The sequence below is a fragment of the Aotus nancymaae genome, unplaced genomic scaffold, assembly GCF_030222135.1.
Source record: "Aotus nancymaae isolate 86718 unplaced genomic scaffold, 86718_ANA_hifiasm-v0.15.2.pri h1tg000053l, whole genome shotgun sequence".
Classification (NCBI taxonomy): domain Eukaryota; kingdom Metazoa; phylum Chordata; class Mammalia; order Primates; family Aotidae; genus Aotus; species Aotus nancymaae.
Genome location: NW_026988467.1, coordinates 23,391,467 through 23,415,736, shown reverse-complemented (window position 1 = coordinate 23,415,736; position 24,270 = coordinate 23,391,467). Strand labels below are relative to the sequence as shown.

The 24,270-nt window shown below is 47.8% G+C and overlaps 1 protein-coding gene across 2 annotated transcripts in view; it reads right to left on the bottom strand.

Annotated features, from left to right (window-relative positions):
• Positions 1-24,270, bottom strand: part of ZDHHC18 (zinc finger DHHC-type palmitoyltransferase 18) — a 52,726-nt gene that overhangs the window by 22,830 nt on the left and 5,626 nt on the right. The window contains exons 1-2 of one of the 2 annotated variants that reach the window (XM_064363521.1): positions 6,850-7,178; positions 772-932 (exon numbers count right to left, since the gene is read on the bottom strand). In XM_064363521.1, the coding sequence (XP_064219591.1) occupies positions 772-932; positions 6,850-7,178 (490 nt within the window). Of the gene's footprint in view, positions 1-771; positions 933-6,849; positions 7,179-24,270 lie in introns of those variants that run through there. The other variant, XM_064363522.1, reaches the window with a different exon arrangement.

Genomic DNA, 24,270 nt, shown 5'->3' with positions numbered 1-24,270 from the left:
TTCCCTAGAAAACCCCACGCTCGAGCCCTCATCTGTTCAGGCCGGTGCTTCTTTGCTCAGATGTCACCTCCTTCACAAGCCATTCCCTGGCCACCTTATGTAAAATCAAACACCCTCGTCCTCCCTCCTTTCTTCTCTGTCTGACATCCTAGATATTTAATTATTTGTTTATTGCCTCTTTCCTCCTCCTCAACTATCAAGCTCCACGAGGGCAGGGATTATTGTCAGTTTTGTTCACTGCTATACCGTATCTAGAAAAGTGCCTGGCACATAGTAGGGGCTCAGGAAATATTTGATGAGGGAATGAATAAGTGTCTATGAATGTTTAAGAACAGGGGCTCTGGAGGGAGGTCTCATCCCAGCTCTTCTACTTAACGTGTGGTCTTGGACCATTTACTTCAACTTCTTTTGCCTTGATTTAATTAATCAGTAAAAGGAAAGTAACAACAGTACCTACCTCATAGGATTCCTGGGGGAGTAAATAAGATCATGCATATAAAGAGCCTAAAACAGTGCCTGGCCCCCAGGAAGCGCACTGAGCTCCACGCTGGCTGCCACAGGGGCCTTTGCTGGCCAGCATTTCTGGCTTACTTATTTGCTCACTTGTTGATCATCTGTCTCCCTCTATGCCGGTGTCAGTTCCAGCCTGCCTTGCTCACGACTACATCCCCAGTTCCCACTATAGTTTTGGAAGAGAAAACCGGGCCTCCTCCCAAGTCAGGGAATGTGGAGCTATGGAGATCCAGCTTCGGCTGGGAGTAGAAACCTCACCGATCTGTTTCTCCAGGGCGGCTGCTTCACACACAGTGGCCCGGGGCAGGATCCCAGGGTCGGTGAAGCTTGTCTGCAGCAGGCAGCTCATGACAAAGAAGAAGAGGATGGCAGCGATGATGGGGATGGCAAGGGTCAGCTTGCGGGCCAGGTAGGGACAGCTGGAACGAGAGATGGAGAGAGATCAGCAGACACCCCAAGGGCTTCCTGCAGCACAGGGCTATAGCACCTGGCAGGCGCTGTCATTCCAGCAAACACCACCACAGTCTTGAACACAGCCTCGCTCTGAGTGAGTGCAGTCACTTCCCCACAAGTACCTGGAACAGACATTACTAATTGATCCTTGTGTTATACTTTTCTCCTGAGCACATGGCAGATGTGTTCAATAGATCCCAGCACTCCTAACCTCTGTACTCAGAGAATCCCTTTATACACAGAGCTTCAGGCAGATGCTGGTGAAGTGGACTGTCACCTAAGTCAAACCATTTTGCAGTGTCACTCAGTCATTCATTCACTCACTCACTCCACAAACATTTACTGAGGTTTTCTTTGTGCCAGGAGGCAACACCTTCAATGCAGCAGGAATAATGGTGGTGAATAAGACAAGAGTCCCTCCCCGCTGTGGCTTATGGTCTAGTGGGGAAAATAGACATGTAAACAGGTAATTGCCACACAGAGTGATATGTGCTCTAGTGGGGGAGGGGAACACAGTGCAACAGTCAGGAAAGGCAACCTGAAGGAGATAATCTTAAACTCCAATCTGAAGCATGAGTGGAGGGCTGGGGGAACTGCATGGTCCAGCCACTGTCAACTGTGACCCAAGGGAGGGAGGCATCCCCAAGGCAGTGCTGTCAGACCTCCTGAGCCTGGCTGCCTCAGGGAATAGCCTGTGCCGGCTGAATGGTCACGCTTCTGTCCTCCAGGCAAGCTGCCTACCACAGGGTTCCACAGCCCTCCTCAAGTCCTCTCCTCCATCTTACAGCTAAGACATTCTAGAAGTCCTGGACACTGGTGGGAGAATGGCCTCATGATAGTGAAGCTATCAGGGCTCTCTCTCTGTGGCCAATCTACTCTGTTGCCACCTCACTATCCACCCAGAAGCCAGAGCCATCTTTTGGAAATGTCAATCAGATCATGTCATTTCACTGCTTAAAACCTCCCAATTGCTTCCCATTATACTTTGAATAAAATCCAAACTCCCTACCATGGCCTTCTAGGCCAGGCATGATCTGGACCCTACTGATTCAGTCTCATTCTGCAAAACTCTCCTCTCGCTCCTGCTCCTCCCATCAGAATGGCCTCATGACAGTTCCTAGAAGAAGCCTGGCTCTCTCCTACCTCAGGGCCTTTGCACTTGCTGTTCATTTTCTCAGATTCCTCTTTCCTCCTCAGAAGGACCTTCCTTGACAACTCTGTACACAGCGAACTTCCTCAATGCTTTCTTTCCTGCATAACATTTAGTATAGATTTCAGCTACTTGTCTGTATGATAGCTGTTTTTCCCCCAGTAAAACATAAGCTCAGCCAGGTGCGGTGGCTCACGCCTGTAATCTCAGCACTTTGGGAGGCCGAGGCAGGCGGATCACTTGAGGTCAGGAGTTTGAGACCAGCCTGACCAATATGATGAAACCCCGTCTCTAATAAAAATACAAAAGTTAGCCAGGCACGGTGGGATGCACCTGCAATCTCCGCTACTCGGGAGGCTAAGACAGGGGAATCGCTTGAACCTGGGAGGCAGAGGCTGCAGTGAGCTGACTACACGCCATCATACTCCAGCCTGGGCGACAAGAGTGAAACTCCGTCTCAAAAAAAAAAAAAGTAGGCTGGGTGTGATGGCTCAAGCCTGTAATCCCAGCACTTTGGGAGGCCTAGGTAGGCAGATCACAAGGTCAGGCAATGGAGACCACCCTGGCCAACATAATGAAACCCCATCTCTACTAAAAATACAAAAATTAGCTGGGCGTGGTGGTGCATGCCTGTAATCCCAGCTACTCGGGAAGCTGAGGCAGGAAAATCACTTGAACCCTGGAGTCGGAGGTGGCAGTGAGCCGAGATTGCACCACTGCACTCCAGCCTGGTGACAGAGCAAGACTCCATCTCAAAAAAAAAAAAAAAAAAGCTTCTCTGTGGGTATAGACTATGTTCTCTTGTTCAGCTTTATATTCCCAGCTGCACAGCACCTGGCACTAAGGAAGTACCCGGTAAATAATTGTTGAATGAATGAATGGTTTTCCCTGCTGCCAGGGGACAGAAAAATAGCTACTATCGCCGGGTGCTGTGGCTCACGCCTGTAATCCCAGCTATTAGGGAGGCAGAGGCGAGAGGATAGCTTGAGCCCAGGAGTTCGAGACCTGCCTGGGCAATATAGCGAGACCCTGTTCTCCACAAAAAAAAAAAAAAAAAAAGAAAAATAGCTACTATCTTTTGAAGGCTAAGTATGTGCCAGACACTGCCCTAATTAATAAATTACTATTAGTAATATACAAAGTACAGATAGTTACTATGGGCTAGGTACCAGGCTAAGCAGTTCCTGTGCACTTTCTTATAAAATCCTTACTGGGCCAGGTGCAGTGGCTCAGGCCTGTAATCCCTGCACTTTGGGAGGCTGAAGCGGGTGGATAACCTGAGGTCAGGAGTTCAAAACCAGCCTGGCCAACATGGTGAAACCCCGTCTCCACTACAAACACAAAAAATTAGCAGGGCGTGGTGGCGGGCACCTGTAATCCCAGCTACTTGGGAGGCTGAGGCAGGAGAATCACTTGAAGCCAGAGGTGGAGGCTGCAGTGATCCAAGATCGTGCCATTGCACTCCAGCCTGGGCAACAAGAATAAATCTCCATCTCAAAAAAAAAAACAAACCTCACTGAGACCCTGTGAAGTTATACTCCTCACTTTACAGATGAGGAAACTACAGCTCAGAGAGCTTAAGTAATCTGCCCAAGGTCATGTGGCTCAGGAGTGCTAAAGAGGGCCCCAAGCCAGGTCTGACTTTGAGGCTCATGCTATTAGCCACCACCCCAGAACCAGAGTAGCACCTGATGGGGTAAGGAGATGACAGGGCCCTGAGAGGTCTGAGACCAGCCAAGCTTCCGGGAGTGGCATGGTAGGCACACACCAGTGGACACTTGCATGCTGCTTCTGAAATCTCAATCATCAGATGCTCCGGCCTCCAGAGAAGCCCTTCCCCTGAGGAGCAGACTGCCAAGGCCAAGGGCTCCCAGTAGGCCATGCTCTGCTCCATGTATCTCAATGGTCTCTGCGTCTGACCCTCAAACAGAACCAGTGAGCCCTCAGTGTCAACCACATGGCAATGAATCCAGTTCATATGAGACCATACTTGTGTGGAGGAACAGAGACTTGAAATCTAAGACTCGTAGAGCCTGCAGGAACCACCAGCTTCTACCCTCCTAATTTTCCAGAAGCCCAGAGCTCTCCCAGGCCCATAGCTAGGTTCCAGGTCATCCAGCCAGCCAATGACACAACTAGGGTTTCCAGGCTCCCAGCAAATATACTGTCAATTCATTCATTCAATAAGTATTGACTGTATTGAGCATCTACTGCACACCAGGTGCTGGTTTAGGCACTAAGGATGCAACAGAGGAGAATGTCCTGCTCTCATGGACAAAGACAAGCAAGAAACTAACAAACAACTATAATGTAATATGCCAGGTGGTGGCAAGTGCTTCAGAGAATGATAAATGAGCGGAGAGAAGAGGTGCTGGAGGGGAGTGGTTTGCTATGCTGTGCAGATGAACCCGGGAGGCCTAATGTGAGAGAGTGAGCCATGAGGCCACCCGTAGGAAGGGGATTCCAAGCACTGGCCCAGAGGTACGAGTGTACATGGAGGATGACATGCCTGGAGGGAAGACGGAGACAGAGTGAGCAGGGGCCAGGGAGGATTCAGGCCTGACTTAGAATCAAAAGAGTGCTCTGGCTGCTGTGTGGGGGCAAGAAATGAGGCAGAAATTGGGAGCCCTGCTAGAGGCCTGTGCAACAATCCACCAAGCCAAACAAAGAAGCAAACCCATTCACAGCAGGAAAGGCTTAGAGAGCACCTTACCCTTTCCCAGAGCAATGGGAAGCATCCAGTCCAGACCCAGGAGAGCTCTTGACCCAAACCCAAACCCTTCTGCCAAATCTACCAACCCCCAATGAGGACAAGCAGGGACAAACTACAACATGGTTCACAAGCTCTTCCTAAACCCAGAAGTCCTTGCTTCTCCCCCACTAGTCACCAGTGAAGATACTCAGCCAGCCCAAAGAAGGTCCTGCTTCCAGTTCAGAAGTTAGGTCAGATAGCACACTGCAGGGTCATGAGGGTCAACCACAGCAAGTACTGCTTCCTCCTGCCTTGGCTGCAGCCCTGAGTGTGGGAACCCAGAGGGCAGCCAAGGGGATACTGGAAAAGGCACTTCCAAAGCACTCACGTGGCTGGCCCAGGGAAGTGGATCCGAAACTCAGCCCAGAGCTTCTGCTTGTAAATCATCCCTGAACTTTTTATCCACCCTACTCAGAAAAAAAGGGCAGTGTGTGGTAAAGGGTGAAAGGAGAAGCTAATTTATAGGAAGTCTTCACCTTGCTTCAAGGGGAAACCCAAGGTTGCAGATACATGAGCTGGCAGCTAGAAAGGGTACCTGGGGCTGGTGTCTCTATGACAGCATTACCATGGCCATATGCCTTGGGAAGTGTTTTTTGATAAAGACAATACAAGTACTAACGGCAGCCAACGTTGAGTGCTTGTTACTGGGCTAAAAGCTTGCATGTGTGACCTCATGCCACCCTCAGGACAACCTTACGGGGTGGGTACTATTATAAATCCCATTTTACTGATGAGGAAACTGGGTCTCTGAGGGGGTAGTGACTGCCCTGAGATCATGCAATTACGGGTGTTGGAGCTGGGATTTGAACCAGGTCTGTTAGAGTTCTTAACTACATTGTATAATTAAGAGGGATGGCCACAAAGGATAGGGAGTTGAGAGGGGACAGCGAGACTCCTAAAGCACAGGGTGGGTGTGTGGCCCTGTGAGTGTGTGTGCAAGGAATCACAGTGCAGGTGGCTCAGAGGTGGGTGGAAAACTTCCGATACAAATATGTGATCCTCCATCCACAAAATGGAGATTCTGTGTGGGCCAATCCTGGTCAGTGGGGGATACGAAGAGGTCAAAAACCTAAGGGGGGCAAATATGACCTGTCAGGTGAAAGCACTCAAAACTTTTTCCTGAAAAACAAGGCCCTGCAGCTGTTCCTGATGTGGAACAGGCCAGAGGGATGTTCCAGAATGTTAAGCAGGGAAAGAAAGCCAGGTGGTCGGGGGGGGGGGGGTCCCAGGGCCTGGGAGCCAGCAGTGGGGAGGCAGGTGGGGGCTGAGGGAAGGCAGGAAGCTCTGGAGAACCTAAGGAAGGTGCTGGAGAAGGAAAGGGGGCCTGACAGGCCCAAAGATTTTGAGAAAAGATGCCTTGGGGCCTGGGGTGTGCATGGCTGAGGGGAAGCAGAAGCAGGGGGTGGTGTCTGGGAGTAGAGAAAAGGAGGGGACCCTGGAGGGACCCGGAGAGGGCAGCGAGGATGACTAGGATGTTTATGGTGGGTGTGCACAGCCAAAGGACACACGAAATCTAGAACTGCTCAGGGAGGGATACAAGGGTCAGAAAGAACTTGGGGGGCTGGCAAGAGATGGTCCGGGATGGGTGAGCAAAAGGGTTCTGTCCAAGGAGCCCAGGTGCAGGTTATGAGAGGGCAGCGAGGATAGGGGCCATGGAGGGTGGTGTTCCTGGCAGTGGCAGGCAGACAGGTGCCAGGGTGGGGCCAGGGAGGATGGAGCTGCTAGGAAGGTGGAGGGCACCAGCGCAGATGGGGTACCCAAATGGACCAGGGAAGATGAGGCGTCTGGCGGGGATGGGGGTGCGCAGGGGCCAGAGGGGCAGACAAGAGGCCCGAGGAGGATCCCCAAAGGGGCGGGGAGGATGAGGGCCAGGGAGGCGCAGGGGAGGGCACGGAGTGTCCAGTAGGGACTGGGAAGGTGGGGTGCACGGCAGGGTGCGCGGCAGGGGGCGGGGAGGGGGCGCCGCGGCGGCGGAACTTACTCGAAGACGAAGAAGAGGCCGGTGGTGGTGAGGATGAGCAGCAGCGTGAGCGCGAAGACGCCGCCGTGGCCGGCCAGCATGAGGCGGCCGCCGCAGTAGAAACGGTTGCGGCCCGGGAACACCTCCCACTTGCGCCGCGGGCGGCGGCCGAGGCTCCCGCTCCCGCTGCCGCTGCCGCTGCCGCTCCAGCGCGGCGGGGCGGGGGCGGCGGGCGGCGCGGGCCCGGGGTCGGGGGTCGGGGGCGCGGCGGGGCCGGGGCGGCGCGCCCCCGGGGAGGCAGGCTGCGGGGCGGCCCCGGGGCTGATCTGCTGGTACTCGCAGTCCTTCATGCGGCCGGCCGCGGGCCTCGGCTCCGCGCCCTGCGGGCCGGCCGCGCCGCTCCGGGACCTGGCCGAGCAGCGGAGGTGGCAGCGGCGGCGCGCGCGGCGCTCGCTCGCTCGCTCGCTCGCTCACTCGCTCACTGGGGAGGCCCCTCCGCCGCTCCGCCCCCGGCCCGCCGCCACCGCCCGCCGTGGCCTCCCGCCGCAGCGCCCCCTCCGCCAGGGCCCGGGATGGCGCTCGGCCGGAGGCCGGCCCTGACCCGCGGCGGGGCCCCGCAGGTCCCTGGCGCTTCCAGTCTCCCTTTTCCCTTCGGCACAAAGGGGGCCAGCAGATGCGCACTCAAGGGCTCTTTCTGTTCTGCAAGCAAGCCGTTTCTTGGGCGTCCACTGTGTACCTCGCACTGTGCCAAGCGCCGAGATTCAGGTGGTGGACTTCGTGATCTACCTCTGGCAGTCTGTAATTCCAGGGCCAGCCTTCGCCCACCTCTGAGGGCCGAACTGACAGGCATTTGCAGAGGCAGGCAGGCGGGGGTGGGGGGGTTGGAAGGGGCACACGATTTGCTTTGAAATCCAGGGCCTCTTCTACCTTGCAGTCCAGAGTGCCCACTGGGGGTGTGTGGCACACCCTCTGGCCTCGTTCACCAAGTTCTGTATCCTCGGCCCAGGCCGAGTTTCTTAGGTAGCACGTAATAATAGGGGTCATGCCTGAGGGCCCCAGTGTTTTTCCAGAAATTCTGGGTGTATTCGTTTTCTACTTTTGTGTAACAAGTTACCACAAATTTAAGGCTTTAAACAAACATTATCGGCCGGGCGCAGTGGCTCACGCCAGTAGTCCCATCATTTTGGGAGACTGAAGTGGGCGGATCACGAAATCAAGAGATCGATACCATCCTGGCCAACATGGTGAAACCCGGCTCTACAAAAAATACAAAAATTAGCTGGGCGTGGTGGCGCGTGCCTGTAATCCCAGCTACTCAGGAGGCTGAGGCAGGAGAATCACCTGAGCCCAAGAGGTGGCAGTTGCAGTGAGCCCAGATTGCGCCACCATACTCCAGCCTGGCAATAGAGTTAGACTCCGTCTCAAAACAAAACAGACAAATATTATCCAACAGGTTCCAGGTCAGGAGCCCAGGAACAGCTTAGCTGGGTCCTCTGCTTAGAGTCTCACAAGGCTGCATTCTCATCTGGATCAGTCTTGATGACAACGCGGCCTGGTATGATTCTCATAACTTGATCAGTGATCAAGGTATCAGCCAGGCTGCATTCTCACCTGGGGAAGAATCCACTTGCAAGCCCATTTGGGTTGTTGGCAGAATTAATTTCCTTGCAACTGTATAACTGAGGAGGGCCTGGGATTTTTGCTGGCTGTTTGCTGGAGGCCTCCCTCAGGTTCCAGAAGCCACCTGCAGTTCCTGGAGATTATCACATTTCCTTGCCATGCAGGCTTCTCCTACATGGTCACTTAACTTCATGAAGCTGACAATGAGGGTCTCTAGCTCCAGACTATGAAGACAGAGTTTTATATAGCTTATTATATATGTGACAGGTATCATCCCATCATCATTGCCATCTCCTGTGGTTAAAAGCAAGGCACAGGACCCATCTGCACTCAAGAAAAGGGAATCATACAAGGCATAAATACCAGGAGGCAGGAATCATTGGGGGTAAGCTTAGGGTGTGTCTGTCTCACTGGGGTTACTGTAAAACCTAAGGAGAAGTGTAAGGAAAAAGAGAACTGGAGACTAGGACAGGAGAAAGTAGGAAAGGAAGTAACAATATACAATGGGGAGGAGTAGGAAGCCAGCAACAGTGACCCTGCATAATTGATAGACATGCCAAAGGCTGCTCAGCTGTCTTTGGTGCCACAGGCTCTCAAACCGATGAGCCCCACCTTGAGCGAACCACATGGTGACCTTCCTCCCCTTTTGCTCCTTGGCTGTGGAACAAAGTCACAAAACTAGACATACTGGTTCCAGTACAGATTCCTGCTGTCCCACCTTAACTAGGTCCTCTCACATCCTGAAACCTTTTCTTTTTTCTCCTCACTTTATAGAAACCAAAGCAATCCTACCTGATTTTCAGTTTACCTCCTCTTTATCTCATAATTTCTCTCGATTGGCATCTATCCTTTCTTCTCATCTTAGAAGATGTAGGCCTCCTTCTGCCCAAGCCCATGTCCAACCCTCCACTCATGTCCTTTTTTCTTTTTAAGTAAGGCTGATAGAACTCCATTTTATTTAGGGTTTATTTATTTAAGTCTGATAAAACTCCAAACTCATGTCCTAACTCTTCCTGTTCATTGATACTGCAAATACATGCTCAATTCTTTTTCTTTTTTTTTTTAGGACAGGGTTTCACCATGTTAGGCAGACTGGTCTCGAACTTCTGACCTCAGGTGATCTGCTCGCCTCAGCCTCCCAAAGTGCTGAGACAACAGGCATGAGCCACCGCATCCAGCCACTCAATTCTTTATTAATTAAAAAACAAGGCTGGGCATAGTGCTCACATCTATAATGCCAGCATTTTGGGAGGCCAAGGTGGGAGGATTCCTTGAACCCAGGAGTTCAAGACCAGCCTCAGCAACGTAGCAAGACCCCATCTCTACAAAAATAATTAAAAATTAGCTGGATGTGGTGGCATGCACCTGTAGTTCCAGCTACTTGGAAGGCTGAGGTGGGAGGATCGCCTGAGTCCAGGAAGTCAAGGCTACCATGAGCCATGATTGTGCCACTACACTCCAGCTTGGGTGACAGAGTGAGACCCTGTTTAAAAAAAAAAAAAAAAAAAAAAAGGCTGTGCACGGTGGCTCACTCCTGTAATTCCAGCACTTTGGGAGGCTGAGGCAGGTGGATGGCTTGAGCTCAGGAGTTCGAGATCAGCCTGGGCATCATGGCAAAACCCCTTGTCCCTTATGATTTCCTAACTTCTTCCAATTTGGCCCCTGTCTACATCACTCCCCTAAAACTTATCTTAAATGTCACTAATTAGCCATTTAATGTAGTATAAACATCTTGTTCTCACCAATACCTACAGTTCCCAGCCTCTTTAACAGACAGATGTGGCCATGTGACTGAATTCTAGCTAGTGGAAGTGACAGGTACTACTCCTAGGATGGCCCATAAAACTCCCAGGTGTTGATCCTTGCTCTCCTTCCTTCCTATCTGCTATCAGAGTAGAGGAGATTCTGAAGAACCTAGAAGAGGGTGGAGCCACAAGATAGAAGGAACTTGGGTCCCTGCATAATTGTGCAGAGCAGAACTCTCCTCTACTATGACTAACTTATATTAAACACTGAATTGAGCAAGAAATACAGTTATGTTGTATAAGCCAATGAGTTTGAGAGGTAATTTACTACAGCAATTAACTGATCCTTATCAATACAGACAGTAGTATCAGGAATGGGATGTTGATATAATAAAAACAAAAATATATGGCACTGAATTAATGGCCAGGCAGTGGATTGCTGCTTGATCATTAATTCAGTGCCATATATTGGATTAGATAAAGCAGGCTGGATGGCTGGAGATCTCTGTTATGCTGTAGCAAAATATTTGGTGAAATTGTCACCTTCAATAGTGTGGAAGGTAGATGCTATGCCCCTCACCCTGCAACTATAAAGGAAGGAGTTGGAAAGAGTCAGAATAAGATATGATTGGCCAGTACTGGGGTCTGTATCAGCCAGACTCTAGTCAGGAGACAGAAACCATCCCAGTTGTTTGAACAGAAATAATTTAATATGGTCGGGTGCAGTGAGTCACACCTGTAATCCCAGAACTTTGGGAGGCTGAGGTGGGCGAATCATGAGGTCAGGAGTTCGAGACCATCCTAGCCAACATGGTGAAACCCCGTCTCTACTAAAAATACAAAAACTTAGCTAGGCATAGTGGTGGGTACCTATAATCCAAGCTACTTGGGAGGCTGAGGCAGGAGAATTGCTTGAACCTGGGAGGCAGAGGTTGCAGAGATCTGAGATCATGCCACTGCACTCCCAGCCCAGGCAACAGAGTGAGACTTCATCTCAAAATAATAATAATAATAATAATAATAATAATAATAATAATTTAATATAAAGAATTGGCTGGGCACAGTGGCTCATGCCTGTAATCCCAGCACTTTAGGAAGCTGAGGCAGGTGGATCACAAGGTCAGGAGTTTGAGACCAGCCTGGCCAACATAGTGAAACCCCGTCTCTACTAAAAATACATAAATTAGCTGGGCATGGTGGCAGGTGCCTGTGGTTCCAGCTACTCAGGAGGCTGCCGCAGGAGAATCACTTGAACTCAAGAGGTGGAGGTTGTGGTGAGCCAAGGTTGTGCCACTGCACTCCAGCCTGGGCAACAGAGCAATAATCCATCTCAAAAAAAAAATTATTTGCAGCCTGGACAACATGTCAAAACCCACTATCTATTTAAAAAAATACAAAAAAAATTTAGCTGAACATGGTGGAGTATGCCTGTGGTCCCAGTTACTCAAGAGGCTGAGGCGGGAGGATGGCTTGAGCCTGGGAGGTAGACGCTGCAGTGAGCCATGATTACACCACTGCACTCTAGCCTCGGTGACAGAGTGAGACCCTGTCTGAAAAAAAAGAATTATTTGAACTGAGTTCCTTAAGCAAAATAAAATTGTATATAAATACTTGTCAATCTATATAAAAAGTTACGGCTAGGTGTGGTGGCTCATGCCTGTAATCCCACCACTTTGGAAGGTTGAGGTGGGAGTATTGCTTGAATCCAGGAGTTTGAGACTAACATGGACAACATAGCGATACTATGTCTCTACAAAAAGTTTAAAAAGTATCCAGGCCTGGTGGTGTGCATCTGTAGTCTCAGCTATTCAGGAGGTTGAGGTGGGAAGATCACCACTTGAGCCCAGGATAACTGAAAGGTTACAGTATCACAGAGGCAGTAACAGCAGGAAGCAGCTATGAACTCCTTGGCTGAGGGAACAAAGAAAATAGGTTGGGGCTGGGTGAGGTGGCTCACGCCTGTAATCCCAGTACTTTGGGAGGCCAAGGTGGGTGGATCACGAGGTCAGGAGTTCAAGACCGGCCTGGCCAAAATGGTGAAACCCCGTCTCTACTAAAAATACAAAAATTAGTCAGGCACGGTGGGAGGTGCCTGTAATCCCAGCTACTCAGGAGGCTGAGGCAGGATAAGTGCTTGAACTTGGAGGGCGGAGGTTCCAGTGACCCGAGACTGCACCACTGCACTCCAGCCTGGCTGACAGAGTAAGACTCTGTCTCAAAAAAAAAAAAAAAAAAAAAAGGTTGGAATTATTACAAATTAGAAGCTTAGAGCAGAAACTAAAACTCTGACCTCTGAGGAAGAGTGCCAACTGGATGATTTTTTTTTTAGAGATGGGGTCTTGCTATGTTGCCCAGGCTAGAGGGCAGTGGCTATTTATAGGCCTGACCTTAGCGCACTACCTGGGCTCCAGCTATCCTTTCCCCTCTGCTTCCTGAGTGGCTGGTTCTATAGGTGCATGCCACCGCATTCAGCAGTGCTGGTGTCTTTGAGGTGAGGCATTATAAACTTGGTTCTGCAATTGGAAATTGCAAACTAAATCCGGCTCTACTGCAAGAAAGAACTACTTCTCTCAAGGTGAAAGAACACTGTTAGGCTCACTCTCATAGGAACTGAAAGTAATAGGAAGGAGCAGATCTCTTCTTCCTTTCCAGCTCTGCAGTCTCCCTCTAGTGCCCCCTATTGGCAGAGCCAAACATAGAGCTCTAGCTGGTAAAGTAGAAGCTGTCTTGCAGAGCCCCGGCCTCAGTAACTCAAAGCTGAGTATAGACAGGCTGGTTTGGAGCTGAGATAATAATATCCGGCACCGTTCGCTTCTTTGGCTCCTCAGCATCCACATGCACTTGCCTCTACTTTTTTTTTGAGACAGAGTCTTGCTCTGTCCCCCAGGCTGGAGTGCAATGGCACCATCTCAGCTCACTGCAACCTCCACCTCCCAGGCCTCACACGATTCTCCTGCCTCTGCCTCCCAAGCAGCTGGGAATACAGGCGCCTGCCACCATACCTGGCTAATTTTGTATTTTTAGTAGAGATGGGGTTTCACCATATTGGCAAGGCTGGTGTCGGACTTCTGACCTCGTCATCTGCCCACCTCGGCCTCCCGAAGTGCTGGGACTACAGACGTGAGCCGCCGTGCCTAGCCTGCCTCTACATTTTTTAACCTCCATACAACAAGGCAACTCTAGTCTTCCACCTAACAAGGCGCAACTATCTTTTGTACAAGTATAGTCTCACCCACTCCCCCAAAACAAAGAAATACAGTCTCACTCTGTTTCTAAAAACAAATAAAAAAGAGAGTTTCTGCATTTCTCTCCAACTGGGATCACTGAGGCTGGAGTGCAATGGCGGATCTCGGCTCACTGAAACTTCTGCCTCCCAGGTTCAAGTGATTCTCCTGCTTCAGCCTCCCAAATAGCTGAGACTACAGGCACACACCACCATGCTCGACTAATTTTTTTTCTTTTTCTTTTTTTTTTTTTTTTTTTTTTTTTGAGACGGAGTTTCGCTCTTGTTACCCAGGCTGGAGTGCAATGGCGCGATCTCGGCTCACCGCAACCTCCGCCCCCTGGGTTCAGGCAATTCTCCTGCCTCAGCCTCCTGAGTAGCTGCGATTACAGGCACGCGCCACCATGCCCAGCTAATTTTTTGTATTAGTAGAGACGGGGTTTCACCATGTTGACCAGGATGGTCTCGATCTCTTGACCTCGTGATCCACCCGCCTCGGCCTCCCAAAGTGCTGGGATTACAGGCTTGAGCCACCGCACCCGGCCTATTTTTTTTCTTTTTTGAGACAGAGTCTCACTCTGTCACCCAGACTGGAGTGCAGTGGTGCAACCTCGGCTCACCACAACCTCTGCCTCCCAGGTTCAAGGGATTCTCCTGCCTCAGCCTCTTGAGTAGCTGGGACTACAGGCATGCGTCACCATGCCTGGATAATTTTTATATTATTAGTAGAGACAAGGTTTCACCATATTGGCCAGGCTGGTCTTGAACTCCTGACCTTGTAATCTGCCCGACTTGGCCTCCCACAGTGCTGGGATTACAGGCATGAGCCACCTCACCCAGGCTTTTTTTTTTTTTTTTTTTTTGAGATGAGTCTCATTCTGTTGCCTAGGCTGGAGTGCAATGGCACAATCTTGGCTCGCTGCAACCTCTGCCTCCTGGGTTCAAGCAATTCTCCTGCCTCAGCCTCCCAAGCAGCTGGGTTACAGGCCTCTGCCACCACACCCAGCTAATTTTTGTTTTTGTTTCTTTTGAGACAGAGTTTCACTCTTGTTGCTTAGGCTGGAGTGCAATGGCCCAATCTCGGCTCACTGCAACCTCTGCCTCCCAGGTTCAAGCAATTCTCCTGCCTCAGCCTCTCGAGTAGCTGGGATTACAGGCATGTGCCACCATATCCAGCTAATTTTTTGTATTTTTAGTAGAGACGAGGTTTCTCCATGTTGGTCAGGCTGGTCTCCAACTCCTGATCTCAGGTGATCCACCCGCCTTGGCCTCCCAAAGTGCTGGGATTACAAGCATGAGCCACTGCGCCCAGCCTAATTTTTGTATTTTTAGTAGAGACGGGGCCTCCGCCACCACACCCAGCTAATTTTTGTATTTTAATAGAGACAGGGTTTCACCATGTTGGCCAGGCTGGTCATGAACTCCTGACCTAAAGTGATCCACCCACCTTGGCCTCCCAAAGTGCTGGGATTACAGGAGTGATCCACTGCGCCTGGCCAATTTTTTGTATTTTCAGTAGAGACAGAGTTTTGCCATGTTGCCCAGGCTGATCATGAACTCTGAGCTCAGGCAATCCACCTGCCTCAGCCTCAGGGATTATAGGCATAAGCCACCATGCCCAGCTAATGAGCCACCATGCCCAGCTAATGATCCACCATGCCCAGCTAATTTTTGTATTATTAGTAGAGACAGGATTTCACCATATTGGCCAAGCTGGTCTTGAACCGAGGCAGGTGGATCACCTGAGGTTAGGAATTCGAGACCAGCCTGGCCAAATGGTGAAACCCTGTCTCTACTAATAATACAAAAATTAGCCAGGCATGGTGGCACATGCCTGTATTCCCAGCTACTTGGGAGACTGAGGCAGGAGAATTGCTTGAACCTGGGAGGCAGAGATTGTAGTGAGCTGAGATTGTGCCATTGCACTCCAGCCTGGATGACAAGAGTGAAACTCATCTAAAAACAAAAAAAAATTAGCTGGGTGTGGTGGCACACACCTGTAGACCCAACTACTCAGAAGGATGAGGCAGGAGGCTTGCTTGAGCCTGGGAAGTCAAGGCTGCAGTGAGCTGAAATTGTGCGACTGCACTCCAGCCTGAGCATCAGAGCAAGACCCTGTCTCAAACAAAACAAAATAAAATATCAGAGGTACCACTAAGTCAGATTTTCAGTCAACCAACCAAGTGAGCCATTAGAGCCACTTGTAGCTGTATGAGGTAACATTTTAAATTCAGAATCTCTGACAAGTGCATATACATCAATAAATTTGGCTCAGACCTATGTTATATTTCATCCTGATAGGTCTAACATTTTTAAGAATCCACTCCCACATGTACTTCCCAGATTTCTGTCTATAAATCTTGAAATCATTGTAATGTATAAGTTATTTCCTTCTGAGTCAGATTTTGTATTCGCTTCCTTGGAGAATGCTGAGATTGTATCCTAGTTGTGGGTCTGGTGGTGACAAAGGTGGCTTGGGTGGATCTTGGGGAGAATGGCATGTCTTTGCAAAGTACATATTTTGCCCTACAAGATTTTCAAGCAAGGGAAGCCTGGTCTCCAGAGACGCAAGTCAACAAGATGCTTCTACTAGCAAGAGAAGCTCAGAGAGTAAGGGAAATCTAGATTTTCACATTTGTCTGAATCAAATAAGATGTCCTCATTCCAAGTTTCAGGATCCTACTCCTTCCGAATCACAGGAAAGACTTAGTTAAACTGAATTCAGCTGATGGAATTCTGCAACATGCACGATCTTTTATGTTTTATTTGTAGCAAATCAGTTTGGTGGCTACAGGAAATAAGGGATTCTTTTATAGCTATCAGAGAAGCCCTACAGTTCTCTGACCATGACTTGAGCTGAGAGTTTAAAACCTGAGCTGGCCATTTTTTTTTCCCCTGCAAGGCCTATGACGCAACTGAAAGAATCGGTCCCATATCATAGTCTCTAGTCATTATCACTGCCAAAACAGTTAGTGCAACCACCACTTGGGCCCCCAAGACACTTACTTTGGTTGGCACTTCATCACAAATAACCACAGGCGATGATTTCATTAATTATGATGCCACAGCATGCTATGGATCGGTAGCATCACATTCTCATTGCTAAAGAGGTCAGCACATTCAAACCCAATGACACAGCCAAGCTGATTTCCTAATTCCACCTTTTAGGGTCTTTTTCCTGGGGCCACTCCTAGTACCAGTTTCTGTATCAGTCAGTGTCCAGTTGATGAGACAGAAACCACATCACTCACTGACAGAGAGAATTTAATATAAAGAATGGTGGCTGGGCGTGGTGTCTCATGCTTGTAATCCCAGCATTTTGGGAGGTCGAACGAGGCAGGCGGATCATGAGGTCAAGAGATTGAGACCATCCTGGCCAACATGGTGAAATCCCATCTCTACTAAAAATACAAAAATTAGCTGGGTATGGTGGCACATGGCTGTAGTCCCTGCTACTTGAGAGGCTGAGGCAGGAGAATCACTTGAACCTGAGAGGCAGAGGTTGCAGTGAGCTGAGATCACGCCACTGCACATCAGTCTGGCGACAGAGTGAGACTCCGTCTCAAAAACAAGCCAGAGCAATCAGGCAAGGAAAAGAAATAAAAGGTATTCAAATAGGGAAGGAGGAAGTCAAATTGTCTCTATTTGCAGACGACATGATTGTATATCTAGAAGACCCCGTCGTCTCAGCCCAAAATCTCCTGAAACTGATAAGCCACTTCAGCAAAGTCTCAGGATACAAAATCAATGTGCAAAAATCACAAGCATTCCTATACACCAATAACAGACTTAAAGAGAGCCAAATCAAGAACAAACTGCCATTCACAATTGCTACAAAGAGAGTAAAATACCTAGGAATACAACTAACAAGGAATGTAAAGGACCTCTTCAAGGAGAACTACAAACCACTGCTCAACGAAATAAGAGAGGACACAAACAGATGGAGAAATATTCCATGTTCATGGTTAGGAAGAATCAATATCGTGAAAATGGCCATACTGCCCAAAGTAATTTACAGATTCAATGCCATCCCCATCAAGCTACCAATGACCTTCTTCACAGAACTGGAAAAAACCACCTTAAACTTCATATGGAACCAAAAGAGAGCCCGCATAGCCAAGTCAATTCTAAGCAAAAAGAACAAAGCGGGAGGCATCACACTACCGGACTTCAAACTACACTACAAGGCTACAGTAATCAAAACAGCATGGTACTGGTACCAAAACAGAGATATTGACCAATGGAACAGAACAGAGGCCTTGGAGGCAACACAACATATCTACAACCATCTGATCTTTGACAAACTTGACAAAAACAAGCAATGGGGAAAGGATTCCCTGTTTAATAAATGGTGTTGGGAAAACTGGCTAGCCATGTGCAGAAAGCAGAAACTGGACCCCTTCCTGACACCTTACACTAAAATTAACTCCAGATGGATTAAAGACTTAAACATAAGACCTAACACCATAAAAACCCTAGAAGAAGCCAGGCGCGGTGGCTCATGCCTATAATCCCAGCACTTTGGGAGGCCAAGGCGGGTGGATCTCTCCCGAGGTCAAGAGATCGAGACCATCCTGGTCAACATGGTGAAACCCCGTCTCTACTAAAAATACAAAAAATTAGCTGGGCATCATGGCGCGTGCCTGTAATCCCAGCTACTCAGGAGGCTGAGGCAGGAGAATTGCCTGAACCCAGGAGGCGGAGGTTGTGGTAAGCCGAGATCGCACCATTGCACTCCAACCTGGGTAACAAGAGCGAAACTCCGTCTCAAAAAAAAAAAAAAAAAAAAAAACACCCTAGAAGAAAATCTAGGCAATACCATTCAGGACATAGGCGTAGGCAAGGACTTCATGACCAAAACACCAAAAGCATTGGCAACAAAAGCCAAAATAGACAAATGGGACCTAATCAAACTCCACAGCTTCTGCACGGCAAAAGAAACAGTCATTAGAGTGAATCGGCAACCAACAGAATGGGAAAAAAAATGTTGCAGTCTACCCATCTGACAAAGGGCTGATATCCAGAATTTACAAAGAACTAAAACATATTTACAAGAAAAAAACAAACAAGCCCATTCAAAAGTGGGCGAAGGACATGAACAGACACTTTACAAAAGAAGACATACATGAGAAAATGTCTTATGAAAATATGAAAAATTTTCATATGAAACATGAAAAAATGTTCATCATCACTGGTCATTAGAGAAATGCAAATCAAAACTACATTGAGATACCATCTCACGCCAGTTAGAATGGCGATCATTAAAAAAATCTGGAGACAGCAGATGCTGGAGAGGATGTGGAGAAATAGGAACACTTTTACACTGTGGTGGGAGTGTAAATTAGTGCCACCATTGTGGAAGACAGTGTGGCAATTCCTCAAGGACCTAGAAATAGAAATTCCATTTGACCCAGCAATCCCATTACTGGGTATATATCCAAAGGATTATAAATCATTCTACTATAAGGACACATGCACACGAATGTTCATTGCAGCACAGTTTACAATAGCAAAGACCTGGAACCAACCCAAATGTCCATCAATGATAGACTGGACAGGGAAAATGTGGCACATATACACCATGGAATATTATGCAGCCATCAAAAACGATGAGTTTGTGTCCTTTGTAGGGACATGGATGAACCTGGAAACCATCATTCTCAGCAAACTGACACAAGAACAGAAAATCAAACACCACATGTTCTCACTCATAGGCGGGTGTTGAACAATGGGAACACACGGACACAGGGAGAGGAGCATCACACACTGGGGTCTGTTGGGGGGAAATATGGGAGGGACAGTGGGGGATGGGGAGTTGGGGAGAGATAGCATGGGGAGAAATGCCAGATATAGGTGAAGGAGAGGAAGGCAGCAAATCACACTGCCATGTGTGCACCTATGCAACAATCTTGAATGTTCTTCACATGTACCCCAAAACCTAAAATGCAATTAAAAAAAGGGAAAAAAAAAGATTTAGATAAAACCTCATAAGAAGAGTATGCAGAGTGAGAAGAAGGGAGCGCCAATATTTAAAGGGAAATTAAACAAACTAAGCGTATCAAGGAACAAGAGAGATAGAGGCAAAAGAGATAGCACAGACCTATGCACAGAGCAGCACTATGGAAGTTAAAACAGCGGAAAAATCCAAGACAGAAAGAGGGATTAACTCTTTAAATATCTAGACTGAACTCGAACCACATAAAGCTCATGTTGAGTATGTCATTGGTGACTTTGGGGAGATGGGTTTCAGCTGAGGAGGAATAGCAGAAATCAGCCTATGGTGCACAAAAGGATGAATAGGAAGTTTCAATATGTTGGAAGATAAAAATAATATAGATTTCTAAAAATAAAGTTAATGTATTAAATTAAAAAAACAAAAACAAACACAAAAAGAATGGTTAGAATAGTTAACTAGGTATAAAATTGTTAACTAGATAACCGTAAAGGTAAAAAGAAAACTCTAAGATATCTCGGAGGCAGCAACAGACAGCAAGAAGCATTTATAACTCCTAGGGCTAAGAGTACAAAGGCAAGGGTTTGGAATGACTCAGAATTAAACACTTAGAGGAGGGCCTCTGCATAGCTGAAGCTCAGGCCTCTCAATCTCATGCTCTATCCAGTCTCTGAGCTTGAAGAACTCAGACCTCTGAGGACGGGACACTACCTAGCTGGTGCTGGTGTCTCTGAGTGGAACACAATGGAACTGATTTGGCAATTGCTGGAAAAAACTACAAAGTGGATTCAGCAGCTGCTACAGGAAGGACCTGCTGCTGCCTGGGTGAAAGAGTGTTGCTAGAGTGACCCTTACAGGAATAGAAAGCAAAAAGAAGAGTCCTGGGTGGGCGTGGTGGCTCACACCTATAATCCCAGCACTTTGGGAGGCCGAGGCAGGCAGATCACCTGAGGTCAGGAGTTCGAGACCAGCCTTGCCAACATGGCAGTAACCCCGTCTCTAACAAAAATACAAAAATTAGCCGGGTGTGGTGGCAGGCGCCTGTAGTCCCAGGTACTTGGGAGGCTGAGGCAGGAGACTTGCTTGAACTGTAAAGGCGAGATCGTGTACCACTGCATTCCAGCCTGGGCGATGAGAGCGAAACTCTGTATCAAAAAAAAAAAAAAAAAAAGTATCTTTTTCTTCCTCTGGCCTCACTATCTCCCTCTGGTGGCCCTTATTAGGAGAGCCAAACACAGAGCCTGTCGAAGCAAAAATGTGATTTTCAAAGTCCCAGTTCCAGTATCTCACTGTAGAGAATATGTGGGTGACTTTGGAGCTGAGAGAAAGTAACTTAATAACTAGCACTGTTGTATTTATAAAGTATTCCAAGAAAGAAGTGAATTTAGGTGAGAATATGATGGTTTTCAACAGAAATAGAAAATAGAGAAAGAACAAAGATCATGGGTCTTTCAGGGCTGGAAAAGCTGACTGCTTCTGGACAACAAATAGTAAAAAGTATGATAAAAGCTGGGTGCAGTGGCTCACGCCTGTAATCCCAGCACTTTGGGAGACCGAGGCAGGTGGATCACAAGGTCAGGAGATCAAGACCATCCTGGCCAACATGGTGAAACCCTGTCTCTACTAAAAAATATACAAATTAGCTGGGTGTGGTGGCATTCGCCTGTAGTCCCAACTACTTGGGAAGCTGAAGCAGGAGAATTGCTTGAACCCGGGAGGCGGAGTTTGCAGTGACCTGGAATCATGCCACTGCACTCCAGCCTGGCAAGAGAGCGAGACTCTGTTTAAAAAAAACAAAACAAAAAAAAAAAAAACGCCGGGCACAGTGGCTCACACCTGTAATCCCAGCACTTTGGGAGGCCAAGGCAGGCAGATCAGAAGGTCAAGAGATTGAGACCATCCTGGCCAACATGGTGAAACCCCGTCTCCACTAAAATACAAAAATTAGCTGGACGTGGTGGCATGCACCTGTAGTCCCAGCTACTTGGGAGGCTGAGGCAGGAGAATTGCTTGAACCCAGGAGGTGGAGGTTGCAGTGAGCTGAGATCACGCCACTGCACTCCAGCCTGGCGCCTAGCAACAAAGCAAGGTTTTGTCTCAAATAATAATAATAATAATAAGATAGAAAAGGTTTTAGAGCCAGGCACAGTGGCTTATACCTGTAATCCTAGCATTTTAGGAAGCCAAAGCAGGATGATTACTTGAGCCCGGGAGTTTGAGACCAGCTTGGGCAACATAGTGAAACCCTGCCTCTACAAAAAAATTAAAATTAGCCAGGTATTTTGGAGCCTATACTCCCAGCTACTTAGGGGGCTGAAGCAAGAGGATCACCTGAGCCCAGGGAGGTGGAGGCTGCAGTGAGCCATGATTGTACCACTGCACTCCAGCCTGGGCAACAGAGTGAGACCCTGGCTCGAAAATAAATAAATAAAAAAGAAAAGGTCTTAAACAACATGAATTTAAAGATGCAATCCTTTTTTTTTTTTTTTTTTTTTTTTCTGGACAACAAATAGTAAAAAGTAAGATAGAAAAGGTTTTAGGGCCGGGTGAGGTGACTCATGCCTGTAATTCCAGCACTTTAGGAAGCTGAGGCAGGATGATTACTTGAGCCCAGGAGTTTGAGACCAACCTGGGCAACATAGTGAAACCCTGTCTCTTTAAAAAAAAAAAAAAAACAACACACACACACACACATATTGTCTGGCTCTGTTGCCCAGGCTGGAGTACAGTGGCATGATCTAAGTTCACTGCAACCTCTGCCTCCTGGGTTCAAGCTATTCTCATGCCTCAGCCTCCCAAGTAACTGGGATTACAGGCATGTGCACCATGCCTGGCTAATTTTTGTGTTTTTAGTAGAAATGTGGTTTTGCCATGTGGCCCAAGCTGGTCTCAAATTCCTGGACTCAAGTGATCAACCTGCATCGGCCTCCCAAAATGCTGGGATTACAGGCATGAGCCACTGTGCCTGGCCTAAAGATGCAATCTTTCTAAGGCAAATATCAGGTTAAGAGTCTTCATGGCCAGACATGGTGGTGGTGTGTGCCTGTAGTTCCAGCTACATGGGGGACTAAGGTAGAAGGATTGCTTGAACCTGGGAGGTTGAGGCTGCAGTGAGTTGTGATCGCACCACCGCACTCCAGCTTGTATAACAGACCCTGTCTCAAAAAAAAACAAAACAAAACAAAACAAAAAAAACCTATAAAACTCTTAGAAGAAAACATAAGGAGAAAACTTCATGACATCAGATTTGGCACAGATTTCTTGGATACGACACCAAAAGTACAGGCAACAAAAGTAGACAAGTTGAACTTTAGCAAAACTAAACATTTTGGGCATCAAAGAACACTATCAACAGAGTGAAAAGGCAACCCACGGAATGGGAGAAAATATTTGCAAATCATATACCAGATAAGGGATTAGTATCTAAAATATATAAAGAACTCCAACAACTTACCACCAACAACAAAATAACCCCCAACAACAAAATAACCCCCCAAAACAGGTAAGATTATATAAATAGATATTCTCCAAAGACATACAAGTAGCCAATAAGCATATGATATGATACTCAATACCACTAGTCATCAGGACAATTTAAATCAAAATACCACTTTATACTCACCAAGGTGGCTAGTATTAAAAAACAAAAAACAAAACAGAAAATAAATGTTGGCAAGGATATACAGAAATTGGAACCCTTTTGCATTGCTGGTGGGAATGTAAAATGCTGCAACTGCTATAGAAAACAATATGGCCACTGGGCGCAGTGGCTCATGCTTGTAATCCCAGCACTTTGGGAGGTTGAGACAGGTGGATCACCTGAGGTCAGGAGCTTGAGACTAGCCTGGCCAATATGGTAAAACCCCGTCTCTACTGAAACTACAAAAATTAGCCAGGTGCGGTGGCGTGTGCCTGTAGTTCCAGCTACTTGGGAGCCTGAGGCAGGAGAATTGCTTGAACCCGGGAGGTGGAGGTTGCAGTGAGCCAAGATCATGCCACTGCACTCCAGCCTGGGTGACAGAGTGTCAGTCCATCTTTAAAAAAAAATAAAAAAGAAAAGAAAAAGAAAAGGAAACGATATGGCCATTCTTCAAAAAAGCAAAACATGGAACTACCATATAATCCATCAATTCTACTTCTGGCTATATAAACAAAAGAACTGAAAGCAGGAACTTGAACAGAATTTTTATATCTGTTATATAAAATGTTCATAACAGCATTTATTCATAATAGCCATGAGGTGGAAGCTATCCAAGTGACCACTGACAGATGAATGGATAAACAAGATGTAGTACAATGGAATATATTCAGCCTTAAAAAGAAATTCTGAGGCAAGCTACAATATAGATGAACCCTGAAGACATTATGCTAATTGAAATAAGCCAGACGCAAAAGGACAAATATTTTATGATGCCACTTATGTAAGGTACCAAGAGTAGTCAATTTTATAGAGACAGAAAGTAGAACGGTGGTTGCCACGGGTTAGTGAGCAGGGGGAATGTAAAGTTATTGTTTAATGGGTACAGTTTCAGTTTGGGAAGACAAAAAAGTTCTGGGCCAGGCGTGGTGGCTCACGCCTGTTATCCCAGCACTTTGGGAGGCCAAGGCAGGTGGATCACTTGAGGTCAGGAGTTCAAGACCAGCCTGCCCAACATGGCGAAACCCCATCTCTACTCAAAATACAAAAATTAGCTGGGTGTGGTGGCAGGCACGTGTAGTCCCAGTTACTTGAGAGGCTGAGGCAGGAGAATCGCTTAAACCCAGGAGGTGGAGGTTGCAGTGAGCCAAGATTGGGTGAGTGGGACTCCGTCTCAAAAAAAAAATTATGTAGATAGATAGTGGTGTTGGTTGAATAACTGTGAATGTACTTAATGCTACAGAACTAACACTTAAAAACAGTT